The following is a 15,923-nucleotide window of genomic DNA, read 5'->3' on the forward strand; positions in this document are numbered from 1 at the left end:
ATGTATCGAATGTTCACTAAACACTAGGCACTCACATCTGAAAGTAATTTCATACTCCATCTCCTTTATGAGTTGGGTATTATTATCATGTCAAGCTCATGTACAAGAATTCAGGTTTATAGATTCCCAGTCAGTTGCCAAGGAAGCGTTTAGCGCACTGACGTCACAGCTAAGGAAACTGAGCCTTAGAGACAGACACAGCAGGTCTTAAGAACTCTCAATCCCTCCCCCCAATATTGCCGTCTCTGTAGCTCACAGAGAAAGCAGTATTTGCTTATTTAAAATTCATTATGTTACGGGATTCTGCTTCCTATATGATGTTTATCAACAAGCTAGGTTGTTACTCTGAAACCAGTATAAACAAGCCCAATTTGGCTCGCATCACAGAACAAGACTGATAAAAGGCAGTCTTCTGTGATGTTCGTTTGTGGACACGCATGACTATATTGTTTCTTAAGTGGACATGGAAACCACAGTGATTATGGGTTTGAAAAATTCATTGTTGAAACAGATCCAACTCAATTATGAGATTGCTGTATGAGGTTGTGTGCACAGTCCATCAAGGGAGGGAGGGACAGAGGTCATGGAATTCACATGCACGCATGATATGGATCAGTGTCCTGCTTGCACGCATGGCCTCACATCTGGCTTGATTCAGAACCAGGAAATTCAAAGTTAAAACACAAACCAGCTTTATTTGGGTGGACCATCAGGGAAGCACAGTCAAGGATGCTCCGTTAAGAGCTAAGGAGGCTGGGCGGTGGTGGCGCATGCCTTTATTCCCAGCACTCGGAGGTAGAGGCAGGCAGATCTCTGTGAGTTCGAGGCCAGCCTGGGCTACCAAGTGAGCTCCAGGAAAGGCGCAAAGCTACACAGAGAAACCCTGTCTCAAAAAAAAAAAAAAAAAAAAGTAAAAAAAGAAAAAGAAAAGAAAAAAAAAAGAGCTAAAGGAGGATGGTCCCCGAGCTTTTTGTGTATAATCCTGCACTTTCCTTCCTTATATGGGGCAAGTACAGGTGGAGAGATCACAGAGAGTTGGCTACATGCTCGCTCTGGTAGTTGCAATAACTTTTTTGAATAATGCCTAAAAGGAAATGAAAAACTATTGTTTTAAAATGATGATGAGATAGACCTTAGTTGTTTTTTTTCTCGGTGAGCCACATACATGGTGTGTGTGTGTGTGTGTGTGTGTGTGTGTGTGTGTGTGTGTGTGTGTGTGTGTGTTGTATTGTATTACTGTGTGTACATGTAGGGAGGACAGCACATACACTTGCATATGCATACGCATGTCGAGGCCAGGGGAGGACATTGGCTGCCCTCTGCGGCCTCTGCTTGATACAATGTCTCTTGATGAAGCCTGCCACACGCCTGGTGTGGTGGTTTGAACAAGAATGTTCCCCATAGGCTCATGTGTTTGAATGCCTGGTTTCCAATTAGTGGAACTGTTTGGGAAAGATTGGGAGGTGTGGCTTTGTTAGAGGAGGTGTGTCATTGAGGATGGGTTGTGGGGTTTTAAAAGCTCACTCCAGGCCCAGAATCACACACTCTCTCTCTGCCTGCAGCTTGAGGGTCAGAAGTGAGCTCTCAGCTACAGCTCCAGTGCCGTATTGGCTGGATTCACTAGCATGTCAAAGTCACCTTGGGGTTAGTTTGTTGGCATACCAAGGCCTATCTTGGACTAGGCTGTGGAGCTCAAGGGTAGCCTGCCTGGGGCTTCTTCTGAGTCCCAGCTCTTATCAGAGCTGTCTGGTGGCAAGCTCAGGCCACAGATTATTTCAAGTCACACAGAAAGGCTTTTTTTTTTTTTACTTACACAAAATGGCTCCATCTATGTCCTAAAGTTTCAAAGCCCTTCTCCAACACACGCCTCCTCCAACACCTCCTGATCCTTCCCAAACAGTTTCACGCACTGGGGATCAAACAGTCCAATATATGAGCCTATCCGTGCTGTTATCACTCAAGCCACCACACTCACTCTAGGAGCTCAGCCGCCATACTGCAAGGAAGCCCAAGCAGCTACATGGAGAGGACACACATACAGGTGTCCCGGCTGAGACGTCAGCTTCCATGCCATACCAGTGGCCTTCAGTTCCCAGATACCATGTCACCTCAAGCATCCTCACTGTGCCCTGCCTGAACTTCTGACCTGCTGGAGCCTTCCGCATGATGGTTTTTGCTTTAACCATGGGTCTTCAAGGGTGTTTGCAATGCTACAAAAGGAACTGGAATGGAAGGCCACACTGCATGTGACAGTTAAGCAAAGCTCAGCAGAGGCTACGGATCACCGTGTGATAGAGAATTATCAAGATGGGGGAAAAGGCAGCTGCAAAGGTCCTAATGGAAAGGTCTCGGTGTCTAGTATGTGCCAGAGTGGCTGTGGCTGAGCAAGTGAAGGGAAGGTAGAGAGGAGTTCTGGGGGAGGACAGAATGTGTAGGTACTTGTAAAAGCATTGCAAGGATGTGGACCTTTCTTGTGCTTGAAATGGGAAGACACTGTACAGCTGTGAACAGAATAAGATGCGATCTGAGTTTTCTAAAAAATCAATGAACTGCACCGCAGTGGGACAGGGGACGGGAGAGATGGTTAGGAACATGTTTTCTAGTTCAGAGGGCTTTGGGCTAGGGTGACCGTGTTAAGAATGCCAAGATGTGGTTATATGTGGATATAGTTTGCAAATAAAGCCAAAAGCTATTTGGGATATGTTTTTCAGGGTCAATATACTGTGATATAGTGACTCTCCAGGCTGAGACAAAGAAGGACCATACAATGTGCCTACCCAATCACCCTGCACGAGGAGGCAGAGAGGACTTTTGTCAGGGAGACATGGAAGAACAGGCTGGATAGGAAGGGCAGGTCTAAGCCTGAGACTGCGCATTTAAGAGTGCTCCGCCTCGAGGTTGGGCAACATTACCAAAGGACAGAACTGAAGAAAGAGAAGAGAACCTGTCAAACCTGGTCAAGTCAGAGAGGGACAAGGAACCAGCCTTAGGACAGGAGGAAGGGCAGCGAGGTGTGATTTCCCACAGGCGATTAAAGAAAGCATCTCAAGGCCAAGGAAGGGGCTGACAGCGGATGAGGTCAAGCAAGAGGTGTGCAGAGAAGCAGTCATGAGGATCGGCCTTGAGGGGGACCTCGCTGAGCTTCGCAAGCTCAGTCTGTGGCATGATGGAAGCGTGCAAGCATGGAAACAAAATGAATGAATGGTCTAATTTCCTGTGTGTATCTTTTAAAGAATCAGGAGTATTTCCCTTCCAGAATATAAAACAAATAGCCTGGAAATTGCCCGAGCATAGCTGTGGTGTTGGCTGAGGTATGTGCAGATAGACTCAAGCTCTGATTTTCAGAGTGGAGATTCAGAGTTCAACTCCTCCAGGATTGGACTATTGTGAAAATCATAAAGTCCTATTAAGGCACAATCTTTGTTTATTACAAGTAATACGTCTTACTTATGGTTAGAGACAGCTTCTGTAGTTAGTGTGCTTACATGGAAAGATCTTGATTCCACCACTTACACCTACATGTAGTATAGAAATTGGGTTATATTGAATATTGACTTGCCGATGCATGGTAAATTTTCACTGTGTGTGTGTGTGTGTGTGTGTGTGTGTGTGTGTGTGTGTGTGTGTGTGGCAGGATATTGAACCTTGGCCCATACCAGTACTCTGCCACTGAGCTATAGCTCCAGATCAAATATTAGCTTTTATTACTACTAATTATTGCCTGGGGAGAGGAGATGCTTTCTGTGTTGGCCCAAGGTAAATCAGTGTTACACAAGTAAGTATTGAACAATCATCTATGGTCTTCCTGAAGGGAATTCTGTATGTTTGCCTGATTGTGGTATGCACTATGCTATGTATATACCTACAGGTGTGGGATCTCACTGTCCACTCGTGTCCCCAACCATCTTTTGTGACACTACAGCTAGGCCAGCAGACAGGGTAGTCATGTTTAGCTTTTGAGCTTCTCTCTCTGGATCAACCAACACACACAACAACCTTTGCAAATAGTAAAGAATGGTGCGGTTATAAGTCAGTTTGAGTTTACCACCTTGATCGTATGACTTTAGTATTGATTCTCTAGAGCCCCATTGCCCTAGGCTTTGACTGCCATTGCTCCCCGCCCCCCAATCCATCATTAATATATGTACACATACGTAGTGTGAGCTGTCGGGATGATGGAAGCTCACGTAGTACCAGACTTCCAATGGAGCCGATGAAAAATACTTGAGATGTAGTTCAAGGAAAACCTTGAACTACAAAAATGCCCCTCAAGATATTACAGAGATGAGAGATTTTCAAATTTAATACCCCCCAATGCATCCATGTGATGTAACCCTGGCCTGCATGAAAGTATGAATTACCCTATTGAAATAATGGATATGATAGATTAAAAAGAAAGAGCCACCTCACTTAGCTTCCACACATGGAAACAATTGTCCAAATTTAGACAAACCTGATTATTCCACGTTAGCCTCATTGTTCATTAGAGAACAAAAATCCTAGAACACGCATCCTCATGTGTGTTTTGCTGTTCATATCTCAGGCCACAGATAGAGTTCATTGGGAGATTGCTTTCCTAGCATGTGAAGATGCCCTGGGTTTGGTCCCAAGCTCTGGATAAATAGGGTGTAGTGGGCCTTGCCTGTAATCCCATCCCTCCGAAGGCTAGGTCCAAAGGATCAGAAGTTCAACGTCATCAACAGGATGAGAGTGCCTGGGCTCATCTCAACATAAGGAACAAAGAGAAAACCTCGGAAGTGACTTTTTCCTGGCTGATATGTTTGGATTAAAAGCTGGACTGTGGGCTGACAAGATGGGTTAGTGAGTAAAGACACTTGCAACCCAATCCTCACTCCCCAGGGTCCTCCTGGTAGAGGCGTAGACCTGACTGCACAAGCTGTCCTGTGAACGCCACATGAACTCTCATACCATGGCACGTGTCTCCCCCCAAACAACTCTCATGCCGTGGCATGTGCTTCCCCGCAACAATTTAATAGAATGTAAAAAATAAAAAAAGTAAAACCTGTACTTTATCCACTAGCTTCCAAATCGAGCTTCTAAAACCAAAGTTAATCATGAGACCATCTCAGAAACTCAAACACAACCTTTGGATTTCCTGCCTCAGCTTCTGCACTGTTTCCAGGTTTCTGGCTGTCCCAGGAGACTACAAGTGAATATGGATGATGACTCTGACCAGTACCGGCCTGCACAGCAGGTGAATTGTGTACACCGAGGTCCCAGCCCTTGTTTCTATGTGAGAAGAGCCCGGAGCCCTGTCCTCTGAAAGCCTGCTACTCCAGATGTAAATAATGGGCCGAAGCACCTGCATCCTCACTTGGAGGCCTGTGAGCAACACAGACCTTTGGGCCCGTCCACATCTGGTGGATCCGAATCTTCAGCCTCCCCAGTGGATCTGCACACATCTGAAAGGGGGAGAAACAGTCTCTAGGAAACCGCACTCAGACCGGAGGGAACTCCCAAACTGCTGGGTCAGCATGGGGACTGTGAGCCTGCATTTGCAAAACTCATCCTGGGAGCCATGCAGGTGACTGACAGCTCTGAGGACAGCTGTACAATGAGCCTGCATGAATGTTCGTCCTCCCTCATTAAAAAGGTTCAAAAGATGCTGTGCGGGAGAGAGTCCACATAATGACCTTCCGGCTGTCTCCGCATCAACTGTCTTCTCAGAGGCCCCGGTGCCTTCGCATATTAAGTTAAGCCTCCTCTCTTGCAGATTGTCAGCTCTTTGCTGCCGACTTTTAAGCTGCATCCCATCCATGAGGTTATTGGAGAAAATACATCAGGGACAACGTGAACAAAATGTAGGCAGGTACTTAACGAAACAGGTTTTAAACACCTTTCAGAGACCAGCCCAATTGTTAACGGAGGTGCGGCTTCTGAGTCACTGAAATTCTGTGTTTTGTATGTTCTGACAGAGTAGGGGAGGGACAGAGTCGGGCATCTGCAATGAGAGTATGTTCACAAGCACAGAGCCGCTGCCTTCACGGGGAGGTCACACACACTAGACATGTGCTTGTTTGGGCTTCCCAGTGCTTCTGAGGCGGTAGCTAAGGAGAATCTCAGTGAGGCGGAGCTCTGTCCAATGTATACCTTACCCTGAAAGCTTTCCCAAGTAAGCTCAGTCGCTCTCCTCCGGTTATGAGAGGCCGTGTCTGGGAAAGACAATGGAAATGGCACTTGAAAGGGAGGTTCTCTTCAATCACGTGTTTCCACACTTTTCTGAAGGAACAATAGAAAGCCAGTTGGAAAAACGTGATAATGAAAGACACCGCTTCCAAACCGTCAGCAGACTTGAGGGTGAGGAAGATGTCTGACAGGAGAGATGGTGTGTGAGCATCCTTCACTGCACCAGGAGTCATTCAAAGGCACCTTCGGAGCAAAGATCAATGAAAGCCAACTCTCAGGAAGCAGCACAACCCAGACTCTTCCTCTCCGTCACTGGCTTCGCCTTTGGGGAGGTGCAGATTTAGCTTGGGGCAGGATGTATGATTCTGGAGGTGTGATGAAAGACAAGTCCTGGTCGGCTGAGCTGCAGGGGCGTGACGGGATCGCCACAGACTTCAGTTTGACGCTTCCTAATCCAGTTCAGAGACCCGTTGGTGTGCAGGAGGCAGGGTAGACAGCCCTGAAGAGTGAAAAGGCAGATTCTGGTGTCGGGCTGTGTAAGAAGCTCACACCACCTCTTGAAGGGTCTCCAGCTTGACTGGACGTTGATGCTCTTCTGATGTCACTCCCAACTGATCAAAGTTTCAGACTCCCGGCCCACCTACTTGACATCTTATTAATATTCTTTGCCAATCAGGAATGATCACGTGAAGATCAATCACTATGTGAAGAGCTAGCATGGAGTTATTGTTCAAGAAGAAAACACAGAAGACTGATTTCATGTGTTAATCTATACCTACGTACAACTTAGATTTCTCTTGGAAATGAAAAACTTTAATTTTTTTTCTGGAGTCTGTGGCTGAGGCCACATGTCCATAGGCATGCCAGGGACACACCTCCTTGAAAAGTTGGAGTGATCTAAGAATGAAAGCCTTCAATTTTTAATAACTGAACGACCCAACTGCTAGCTAAGTAACCTGAGTTGTTTTTTTTTTTAATCAACAGTGTACACTGTCAGCTCAGACACTTTTCAGAATTTAGTCACATTACTGCCTTGAGTTAGTCTAAAGGGGGCATCTATTGACAGCATCTATTGACTTAGTATCTTAAACTAATCACACTTTTAGTTTATAGCTTTCTTTCAACCTTTTGGAACATAAGTTCTATTTTTTGAGTAATATTCTTGCCTTATTTATTTATTTGTTTATGTGTATTTATTTGTTTGTTTTGGGGGGAAAGAAGAGGGTGTGCATGTGTGTAAAGGTCAGAGGACAACTTGTGGGAGTCGGTTATCTTCTTCCTCCACGTGGAAGTTCAGCTGAAGGGAGCCTCCCAAATGGCTGGTTCAGCAGAGGGATTGGGAACTATTTGCATAACACATCCTGGAGCCCTGATTGTGACTGAACCTCATACTGTTATTCACAAATGGTCCCAGGCATTGAACTTAACTTCCAGGCCAGGCAGCAAGTACCCTTACCTGCTGAGCCATTTTGCTGCCCCTAAAGTAATATTCTTTAAAGAATGTTTCATTGGAAATAATTCTCAATTTATGGAAGATTTGGAAGGTGAGGTAGTTTGGATGAGAATAGCCCCCTTAGGTTCATATGTTTGAATACTTGGTCCCCAGTTGGTGGAACCATGTGGGAAGGATGTGGCCTTGTCAGAGGAGATGTGACACCATTGGAAGCTCTGAGGTTTTCCCAGTGTGCCTCTCTCTGTGTGTCTCTTGGTTGTAGATCAAGATGCGAGCTCTCAGCTGTCCTTTACTCTGATATCGTGAACTCTGACTCTGTGATTCCATTAAAACCATGAAATGGTTTCTTTTATAAGTTATCTTGGTCACATCATTTTATCACAGCAATGGAAAGTAACCACGATGGAAGACAAGAAGAAAATAAAGAGCTTTACTTAATACCCAAATTCATTCATTATTTTCCCTCATTTGCATATTTATTTATGCTCTTTCTGTATCTCTCTCAATAAATATTTTTATTAAAAATGTAAAGATAAGTAGTAATGTATACTCTGACCCATAGTCTTTACATACTTCAGTATTTCTTAAGAGTATGGGATATTTTTATGTGAAACTGCATTGTTATGATATCTTAAACTAATCTATATCTGTATTTGGTTGACTCAGAGGGCCCTTTACATAGCACATTTCTCATTTCTGGGTAAGACCTAGACTAGACTAAGGTATTGGGTTTGGTTATCATGTCTCCCAATTTAAAACACTTCTTTGAATTTCTTTGCATTTTGTGACACGCACGTATTTGGAGAATGCATTTCATGCTGCCATCTTTACTAGACTGTTCCTTATTTTTGGTTTGTCTGATTAGATTCAGTTTGCAGCCTGGCCTGGGCAGAAGCACAGCATGGAATGTGTCCTGTTAGGGTTTCCTTTAAAGTCAGAGGCAATCGCCAACTCTAACTTGATCTGAGTTGGGTTTTTTTTTTTTTCTCTATTCCACAGGTACTGCTGTGGATCATGTTCACCCAACAGCTACAGTCCCAAGCGGGTGTGCTGAACACCTTACCCACAGCACCTTGAGCTGGGCCAATCTGACCACTTTCAAGAGTCCAGGGAGACAGAGCTTTTGCACCAAAGTTGAGCAAAGTGACTTCATTGCACATAGACAGTGGGGGACAGTGGGAGCCCAGGACCTGTGGCGAGCCAATTCCTGGAGGCTCGGGAAAGCTGTGCAGGGAACAGAGAATTTTCTTTGTGCATGCCTCACTTACATTTCAGCTGAGGGATATGGCTAAGAGGCCATGAGACTCTTCTGAGAGGAAGCCATGTAGGATAGCCTGGGCTGAGAAAGACAAGTCCAGAGCCCTGGTTTTCCAACCAACCCCTCTGTTTCTCTAGACTCTATGTTCTGAGTACATTCTTCAGTGGATCTTGAGAAGTACCAGTAGACGGGGAAGAACTGGCTGGGTCCAGAGCTCCTCAGAGAACTACCCTGAATGTGTTTAATGTGTATTGGGGAATAGCTTGAAAGTCCCTGTCAGTGGCCTCTTGAATGTTGACTTTCCTTGTTTTGAATTTCATTCTCTTCTGTCACTACTCATAAATTGTAGAGTGACAGTCTGGATTGCGTTATCTTTGTCCCTCACAAGGGCCCTTTCAGAATGTGCATATGGGACGTTCATTTGAAGAATGCCTTTTCACATTTTGAGAAACTGTAACCAACAATACTATCCACCATGTTCCCTCGAGCCCCGCGGGCCCCCCCCCCCCCCCCCCCCCGCGCTAAAGAGGAGCCAGGAGCATTTACTTCTAGTACAAAGCTTGCTTATATAAAATGACTTCAAGGTTCCCTTTTGTTGAATAATTACAAGGCTAATGGTTCAATGAAAATTCTCTTTTCTCCTTGGATTTTCAGAAAGTTCGTGGCTATGTTTAATGCTTAATTATTCTAATTCAAATGGAATGTATGTAATCTTTCTAAAGTGGTTCTAAATTTTTAAAGTTTTCTATTAAATTGCCTTGCCGTGTATGTATTTCCACATGACAGGACTCGTGGCTTGGAAAGCAGAATGTGGGCTTCACACATGAGCTTGGTGGGGTGTGACCTGAGTGGTAGACCTAGTCGGTCCACCTCTTCCTCTCCAGCTCCTATTCCGTCAGGTGAGTGCTCAGTCTTAGGCAGGTCGGGGTGTTGCCACCCCCCTTTCTACTACTGGACCAGCGATGTGAATATAGGGTGACTGATAACCCTCTTGTTGTGAATATAGGGTTGGCTTTCCAGGTGACCGATAACCCTCTTGGCGCCACTCAGTTTCTGCTGCCTTGACGCAGTCTTCACACAGGGGCTCTTAGCCCATCTGTTCCGACCTTCCCCCCTCAGGCTCCTCTTGGTGTCTTTGTTAATTCAAACTCATGCCCACGCTTCTAGGTTCGCGCAACGCTTTTAACAAACCTCCCTACTTCAAACATTTGTGGATCCCAGTAACGAAAACAGTATGGTCCTACGCCAAACTTTCTCCTTGTTCTTTGTAGAGTGGGATAACTTGCAGAAGTATTAACCTGGGTTTTGTTTTGGCTCCTAAAACAAATATATCAAGAAACAGGGCCATCATGGTGTCCTCTCTCCCGCTCCCCGCTTTCCTAGAAGGGCTGAGGCCTTAGTCATGTTGGCATCAGGTATTTGTGTTTGCTTGTTTGTGTGAGACGGGGTCTCACCATGTAGCTTTGGTTGGCCTAGGACTCTCTCTGTAGACAAGGCTATTTTCAAACTCACAGAGATCTACTTGTCTCTGACTCCGGAGTGCTGTGATTAAAGGTTTCACCAACATCACCTGGCTTTGCATCAGGTATTTGAAGAGCTAGACGAAGACAACGTTTAGAACCACCCCTCCCTGGCTGAAAGTCTTGATAATTCTGAGCAAGCATGTTCTCTGACAGGGAAGAGCCTAGAGAAGTGGAGTTAAAAGAATGTAGTTTATAAAGCCAGACGGGTCCAGTATTGCTCTTCCTCAGGGAGGGCTCAGGTTCTTGAGGGGGAGGCCCTCTTGGCCTAGGGAGCTCCCAGCACTGGAGCTCTAGAATGTGCAGGACTTTGGACACAAGCATGTTATCCAAAGAGTGAGTACTGTGAATAATTTTTAACTCTAATACCATGTGTTCTTGTGGGTAAGTATATGTGTACAGGAGTGCATGCATGTGTGTGTGTGGCATGTGGAAGCCAGAAGTCAGCCTAAGGTGGTGTTCCTCAGAAGTTGTCTGCATGGTTTTCTGAGACAGGGTCTCTCATTAGTTAACCTGGAGGTTAGATTAGGCTGGCTGGCCAGCAAGCTCCAGGGATCCACCTGTCTTGGCCTCCCCAGAGCTGGAATCCAAGCTCATGTCACCACCACCAGTTTTTTTCTGTAGGTGCTGGGGGATCATACCCAGGGCTTCATATTTACATGATTTATCACCTAAGTTGTCTCCCCAACCCTTTAATTTTGATATTTATAATTATACAGTAATATATTTTTGTAGATTTTCTAAAAATGAACACACACTTATTCGAGTTCTCATGATGCGGAACAATTCCATCACCTCCCAGAGTTCCCCCATTTTCCCACCACCTGTGGAAATCTTCGATTTGTTCTCCAGCACTAACTTTTGTCTTTTTGAGAACATCAAATAAACAGACTCATATGTTATGTATTCTTTGGATCTGGCACATTTCAGTCAGCATGTCTTCAGCACCTGTATCCTGTTCCCTGGCATAGATGGACCACAGTCTGCTCACCTGGTAGAGAACACTTAGGCTGAATCCAGCATTTGACCATCACAAATAAAGCTATTACGGACACTCATACACAGGAATGTGTGTATGTGTATGTGTGTGTGTGTGTGTGTGTGTAATATTTCTTTTCTGTACATTTATGTAAGGTTTTCTATCCAGGCATGAGATTTCTGGGTCATATGGTCAAAGTATACCCAACTTGACACAAAAAATGCCACACGGCTTTTGAGATGAGCTGTATCACTCGGCACAGTCACCAGCTATGCGTGAGAAATCTGGTCACTCCGGACCGTCACCAGAATTTGGTATCATCAGTATTCATTTTATTATAGTCATTATGTGGGTATAAAACACTGTCTCCTAGAGGTTTTCATTGCATATCCCCAATAAATCCCCGAGATATAACATCTATTGATGCCTCTTCTGGTTGGTGTGTCATTGGTAGCCAGTACAGAACAGAAATAGAGATGGGTCACATGTTTTTATTCTCAGATGTTTGTTGTTATGACTACTACAATGGAGAGTCAAAAGGCCGTAATGACCAAGAATGAAATGATTTATAATGGGTTAGCACACAAGATGTCGGCTTCAGATTTCAAAAGAAGTAACTGGATAGTTCTTACAGACCCAACTGTAGTAGAAAGCCATGCTGTGGGGATACTTTCTTTGTGCACTCCAATAAAGTTTATTTGAGGATCAGAGAAAAAACCCAGGCACTATAGTAAACATAGAGATCAGGCAATGGTAGCACACACCTTTAATCCTATCACTCGGGAGGTAGTGATCCATCTGGATCTCTGTGAGTTCAAGGCCACACTGGGAACAGAGCCAGGTGTGGTGGCACATGCCTTACATTACAACACTAGTTAACCATAAAGGCCTGGAGGTCTGTACAGACAGACAGGAAGTGACAGAGCTGGGCAGGAAGAGGAAGTGATGCAGCTGGGTGGAGAGAGGAAGTGAGATGGCAGAACAGAAAGGCATATAGGCATGGGTGTACAGGAAGTAGGTCTCTTTGGAGGCTGAGGAGTTGATGAGGTGAGGTTAGCTGTGGCTTGTCCTATTTCTCTGATCTCTCTGGGTTTTTTATTAATAAGACCGTTTAGCAATTTGTTTTACATCATGCCCTTTCCTTGTAGGGTACAGATACTTCAAATCCACATTATCTGGTACCCGTACCTTATGCTCCTCACAAAGGCCACACAGAGGCCACTCAGCGTCACACGGAGAAAACTTTAGCAGCAGAACGGCAAACAGCTCCACAGGCACTGAGGTAAGGAAGGAACAGAAGAACCAGGTCGCAATCTGCTAGTGTGAGGTGGATTAAAGATGATTTTTTTTTCCCCTGAGACAGAGTTTCTCTGTGTATTTATCTGTTGTGGAACTCACTCTGTAGACCAGGCTGGCTGGCCTCTGCCTCCTGAACACTGGGATTATGCATGCACCACCACCGCCCGGCTATAGATGATTTCTGGTAAGATGGCTGATAGGGACTGTCCATGACTGACACAGACTATCCACTCTCAAAGGTGCTGGAACCAAACACGGCTAGAACTGAGTATCGCCATGTGGAAACGAAATGTCTTTCCTCTCTGGGTCCCTGGAAGGAATTCTAAAACTTATTTTGAGATTTTTTTTCTTTACACACCTTCTCCCCTTGGCTCTGGGGGTCTTCACTGTAGGACATGAGCATGGCAGCCTCTGCTCCCTTCTCCAGGCCCCTCTTACTGTGTGATTAAGAATTTCTCTGGGTTCATCTTGGATTTTTTGGCCCAGAACTTGTAAAACCATTGGAACCTCGCTGGGTGACAGAAGTCTTGGTTGCAGCTGAGGCCCCTGGCACGTTCCTGAGCACATGCTTGGAGGAGGCTTCAGTATTACCACTGGTCACTGTGACTAGAAGGTTGAGTTTTGAGCCAGCCCTATCTGTAAGGGTGGAGGGATTGGGGAGGGGACTGAGTTAGATCCTGTGGCAGTGGCTTAACCAATCCTATCTGTGTGGTGCAGCGGTGATATAAATCCAGACCCTGGATTCCTGGCTTGTGAACACATTGCAGTTCCTATAGGGCAATGCCTCTGGAGCCCTTGAGGAGAAGAAAGCATGGATACTCTGTGCGGTCTGCACCTTCCCCAACCTTGACCTCTATGTGTCCTTGTTTGGCTGGACCCACCTGTATCTTTTACAGTGAAACAGAATTATAAGTATAGTCCTTTCCCTGAGTTCCATGCGTCACTTTAAGGGGCTGAACCAAAGGAGGTCATGAAAAGCCCTGAGAGGTGCGTTTGGTTGGTCAGATGAGGATGGATGGGTACTCTGCTTGTGGCTGGTAGCTGGGAGCAGTCTTGTAGCGGGGGGACTAAGTTGATTACCTGTGGGGGATGTGCAAGAAGTTACTCTGGGTGTTCAGTACCAGAACTCAATGACAGTCTACCAGCCGGGGTTGACCCGGGCGACCCTACAGTATACCAGGTGACAGCACAGGCCCATAGTTGTAGTGCCAGAGCACAGGGGACCCCTGTCCCCCTGAGTCCTCTGCTGCTGTGCCTTCTCTGTTACAGTACACTCCAGGCCGACAGTGCAGAATTCTGTGGCTATCCAAGAACCTCTCTCCATGTGTTTGTGTGACGTTCAAGGAAGGGAGAAGCCCTGGCGGCCTTGCGGGTCCTTCAAGGCAGGCACACGTGATGAGGCCACCCCTTGATTCTGTCTGCTTTGCCTTTTCTTTCTCGGTGGCACCTGACTTCCGGCAGAGGCAAGGTTCCTCCCTCACTGAACAGAGGTGTAGATGTTTCTTACTGCTGTTTTAACCTTCAGAAAGCAAAGAGGGCCTGCTCTTCACAGTAGCCCAGTAGTGGAACCAACCTAGGTGTCTGTCATGAGCATGACATGCCTGTTATGTGTGTAGAAACAGTGTAGTCAGGATGCTCACCACACCCGAGGCTGCACCTGATAACCAGAACCCAGGGACATCCCTCACCCAGGATCACCAGACACAGGTCCAGACCCCATGATATCCACTGGACAGTGCATAAGCAGAGACCAAGTGCAATCCTCTGCTCTGCACATGTGGAGAGCCGCCACCTTGATCTGCCCTGCAGCTGGAGAGGGTCCCCCAGGATCCTGACCTTCAAATCAGAGACTTCTGTTAGAGACTGGACCTGACCTTCAGCTAAGATAAGTTGCACAGAAGCCAGGTGGTGGTGGTGGTGGCGGCGGCGGCGGCAGCGGCGGCTGCGCACGCCTTTAATCCCAGCACCCGGGAGGCAGAGCCAGGCGGATCTCTGTGAGTTTGAGGCCAGCCTGGTCTACAGAGCGAGATCCAGGACAGGAACCAAAAACTACACAAAGAAGCCTGGTCTTGGAAAAAAAAAGTTAAGTAGCACAGGTGGGCAGCATTGGGGAGACAGGCTTAGGACCAGAGTTAGGAATGTAGAGTGTGAACCTTGTATGATGACCATCAGCATGATAGAATATAACTTTTGTTATACCGAGTACACACATATACCTTTTTGCTTGTAACAGTGTCCATCAAACGAGGAACGGATAAGGAAAATGTGATAAATACATTAAAGAATGAAGTTCTGTCATTTGCAAGGAAAGAAAAATGGACTCAACCAGAGACGGTCATATTAAGAGAGACAGAGGTCCCACTTTGGCTCATTTGTGGATCTCTGGTTTCATACAGAAACAGGAAGAATGTATGTTACGGGGGGGGGGGGGGAATGCTACATATACCAAAGCAGATCATATACATTGAGACGATGTGAAGATCAAAATGAGATTGTCTGTGGGAGCAAGGGGGACTAATGGGGAGGGGGAGGGGTAGAAAGGAGGAGAGTGGCGGGGTGTAGGGGATACGCTCAAAATACGCTTATATACATGCATGAAAACAATATTATGTAACCCCATATAATCTGAATCATTTTTAAAAGAAAGAATAATGCCTGGTGCCAGTGTCTTCGTGTGGACACTGGCATTGCTTTGCAGAGAAAGCCTGACTGGACTGGTGAACCTCCACCTCAGGCTGCCTCTGGCCACGGGAAGCTCCCCCCCCCCACTGCAGCCATGTCCAGGGTGAGTTCCCTGACTGTGCACTCTCCTCTACGTCTCTTCCGCTGCTCCTCCTTGCCCTTCGGCTGCTGCTCCAGGCAGGGTGACACCAACATGGTGTTCCTTTAGAAAAGGGGGTGGGTCATCAAGGAGCGCTCCCTAATAAGTCACGTGCACCCCCGAATGTGTCTGTCAGCCTTAAAGGTCACGTACTTCTGAGCTGTGAAGACTCAGGAGCAGAGCAGCGGAAGCCTTATGCATAAGCAAAGCTTCCCCCTGCACTCAAAAGTAATTTAAATGGCTGGGAAGAACTTATCTCTGCGGTAAAGGCTGCACCTTTTTAATGTATGTTCAACCTAAGGAAAGGGCCTCAAATCCTCCCTGGCATTTGCCTTGAAGAGCTCTTGGGGGGTAATGGGCCATGACGTGCTTGGAGCTCGTTGGAGCTGGGTCTGAGGCTGGTGTAAATGTATTATTATTGCCATTAGGAACGTGGTGGTGGTGGT

General features: G+C 46.1%; 1 protein-coding gene across 1 annotated transcript in view; it reads right to left on the minus strand.

Annotated features, from left to right (window-relative positions):
- LOC143268246 (uncharacterized) overlaps window positions 1-15,533 on the minus strand; it is a 41,901-nt gene extending 26,368 nt beyond the window's left edge. The window contains exons 1-2 of the mRNA XM_076549421.1: window positions 15,473-15,533; window positions 12,546-12,634 (exon numbers count right to left, since the gene is read on the minus strand). Of these exons, the coding sequence (XP_076405536.1) occupies window positions 12,546-12,634; window positions 15,473-15,533 (150 nt within the window). The remainder of the gene's footprint in view (window positions 1-12,545; window positions 12,635-15,472) is intronic.
- Window positions 15,534-15,923: the final 390 nt, after the last annotated feature.

Source organism: Peromyscus maniculatus, chromosome 13 (assembly GCF_049852395.1).
Source record: "Peromyscus maniculatus bairdii isolate BWxNUB_F1_BW_parent chromosome 13, HU_Pman_BW_mat_3.1, whole genome shotgun sequence".
In the NCBI taxonomy this organism is placed as follows: Eukaryota; Metazoa; Chordata; class Mammalia; order Rodentia; family Cricetidae; genus Peromyscus; species Peromyscus maniculatus.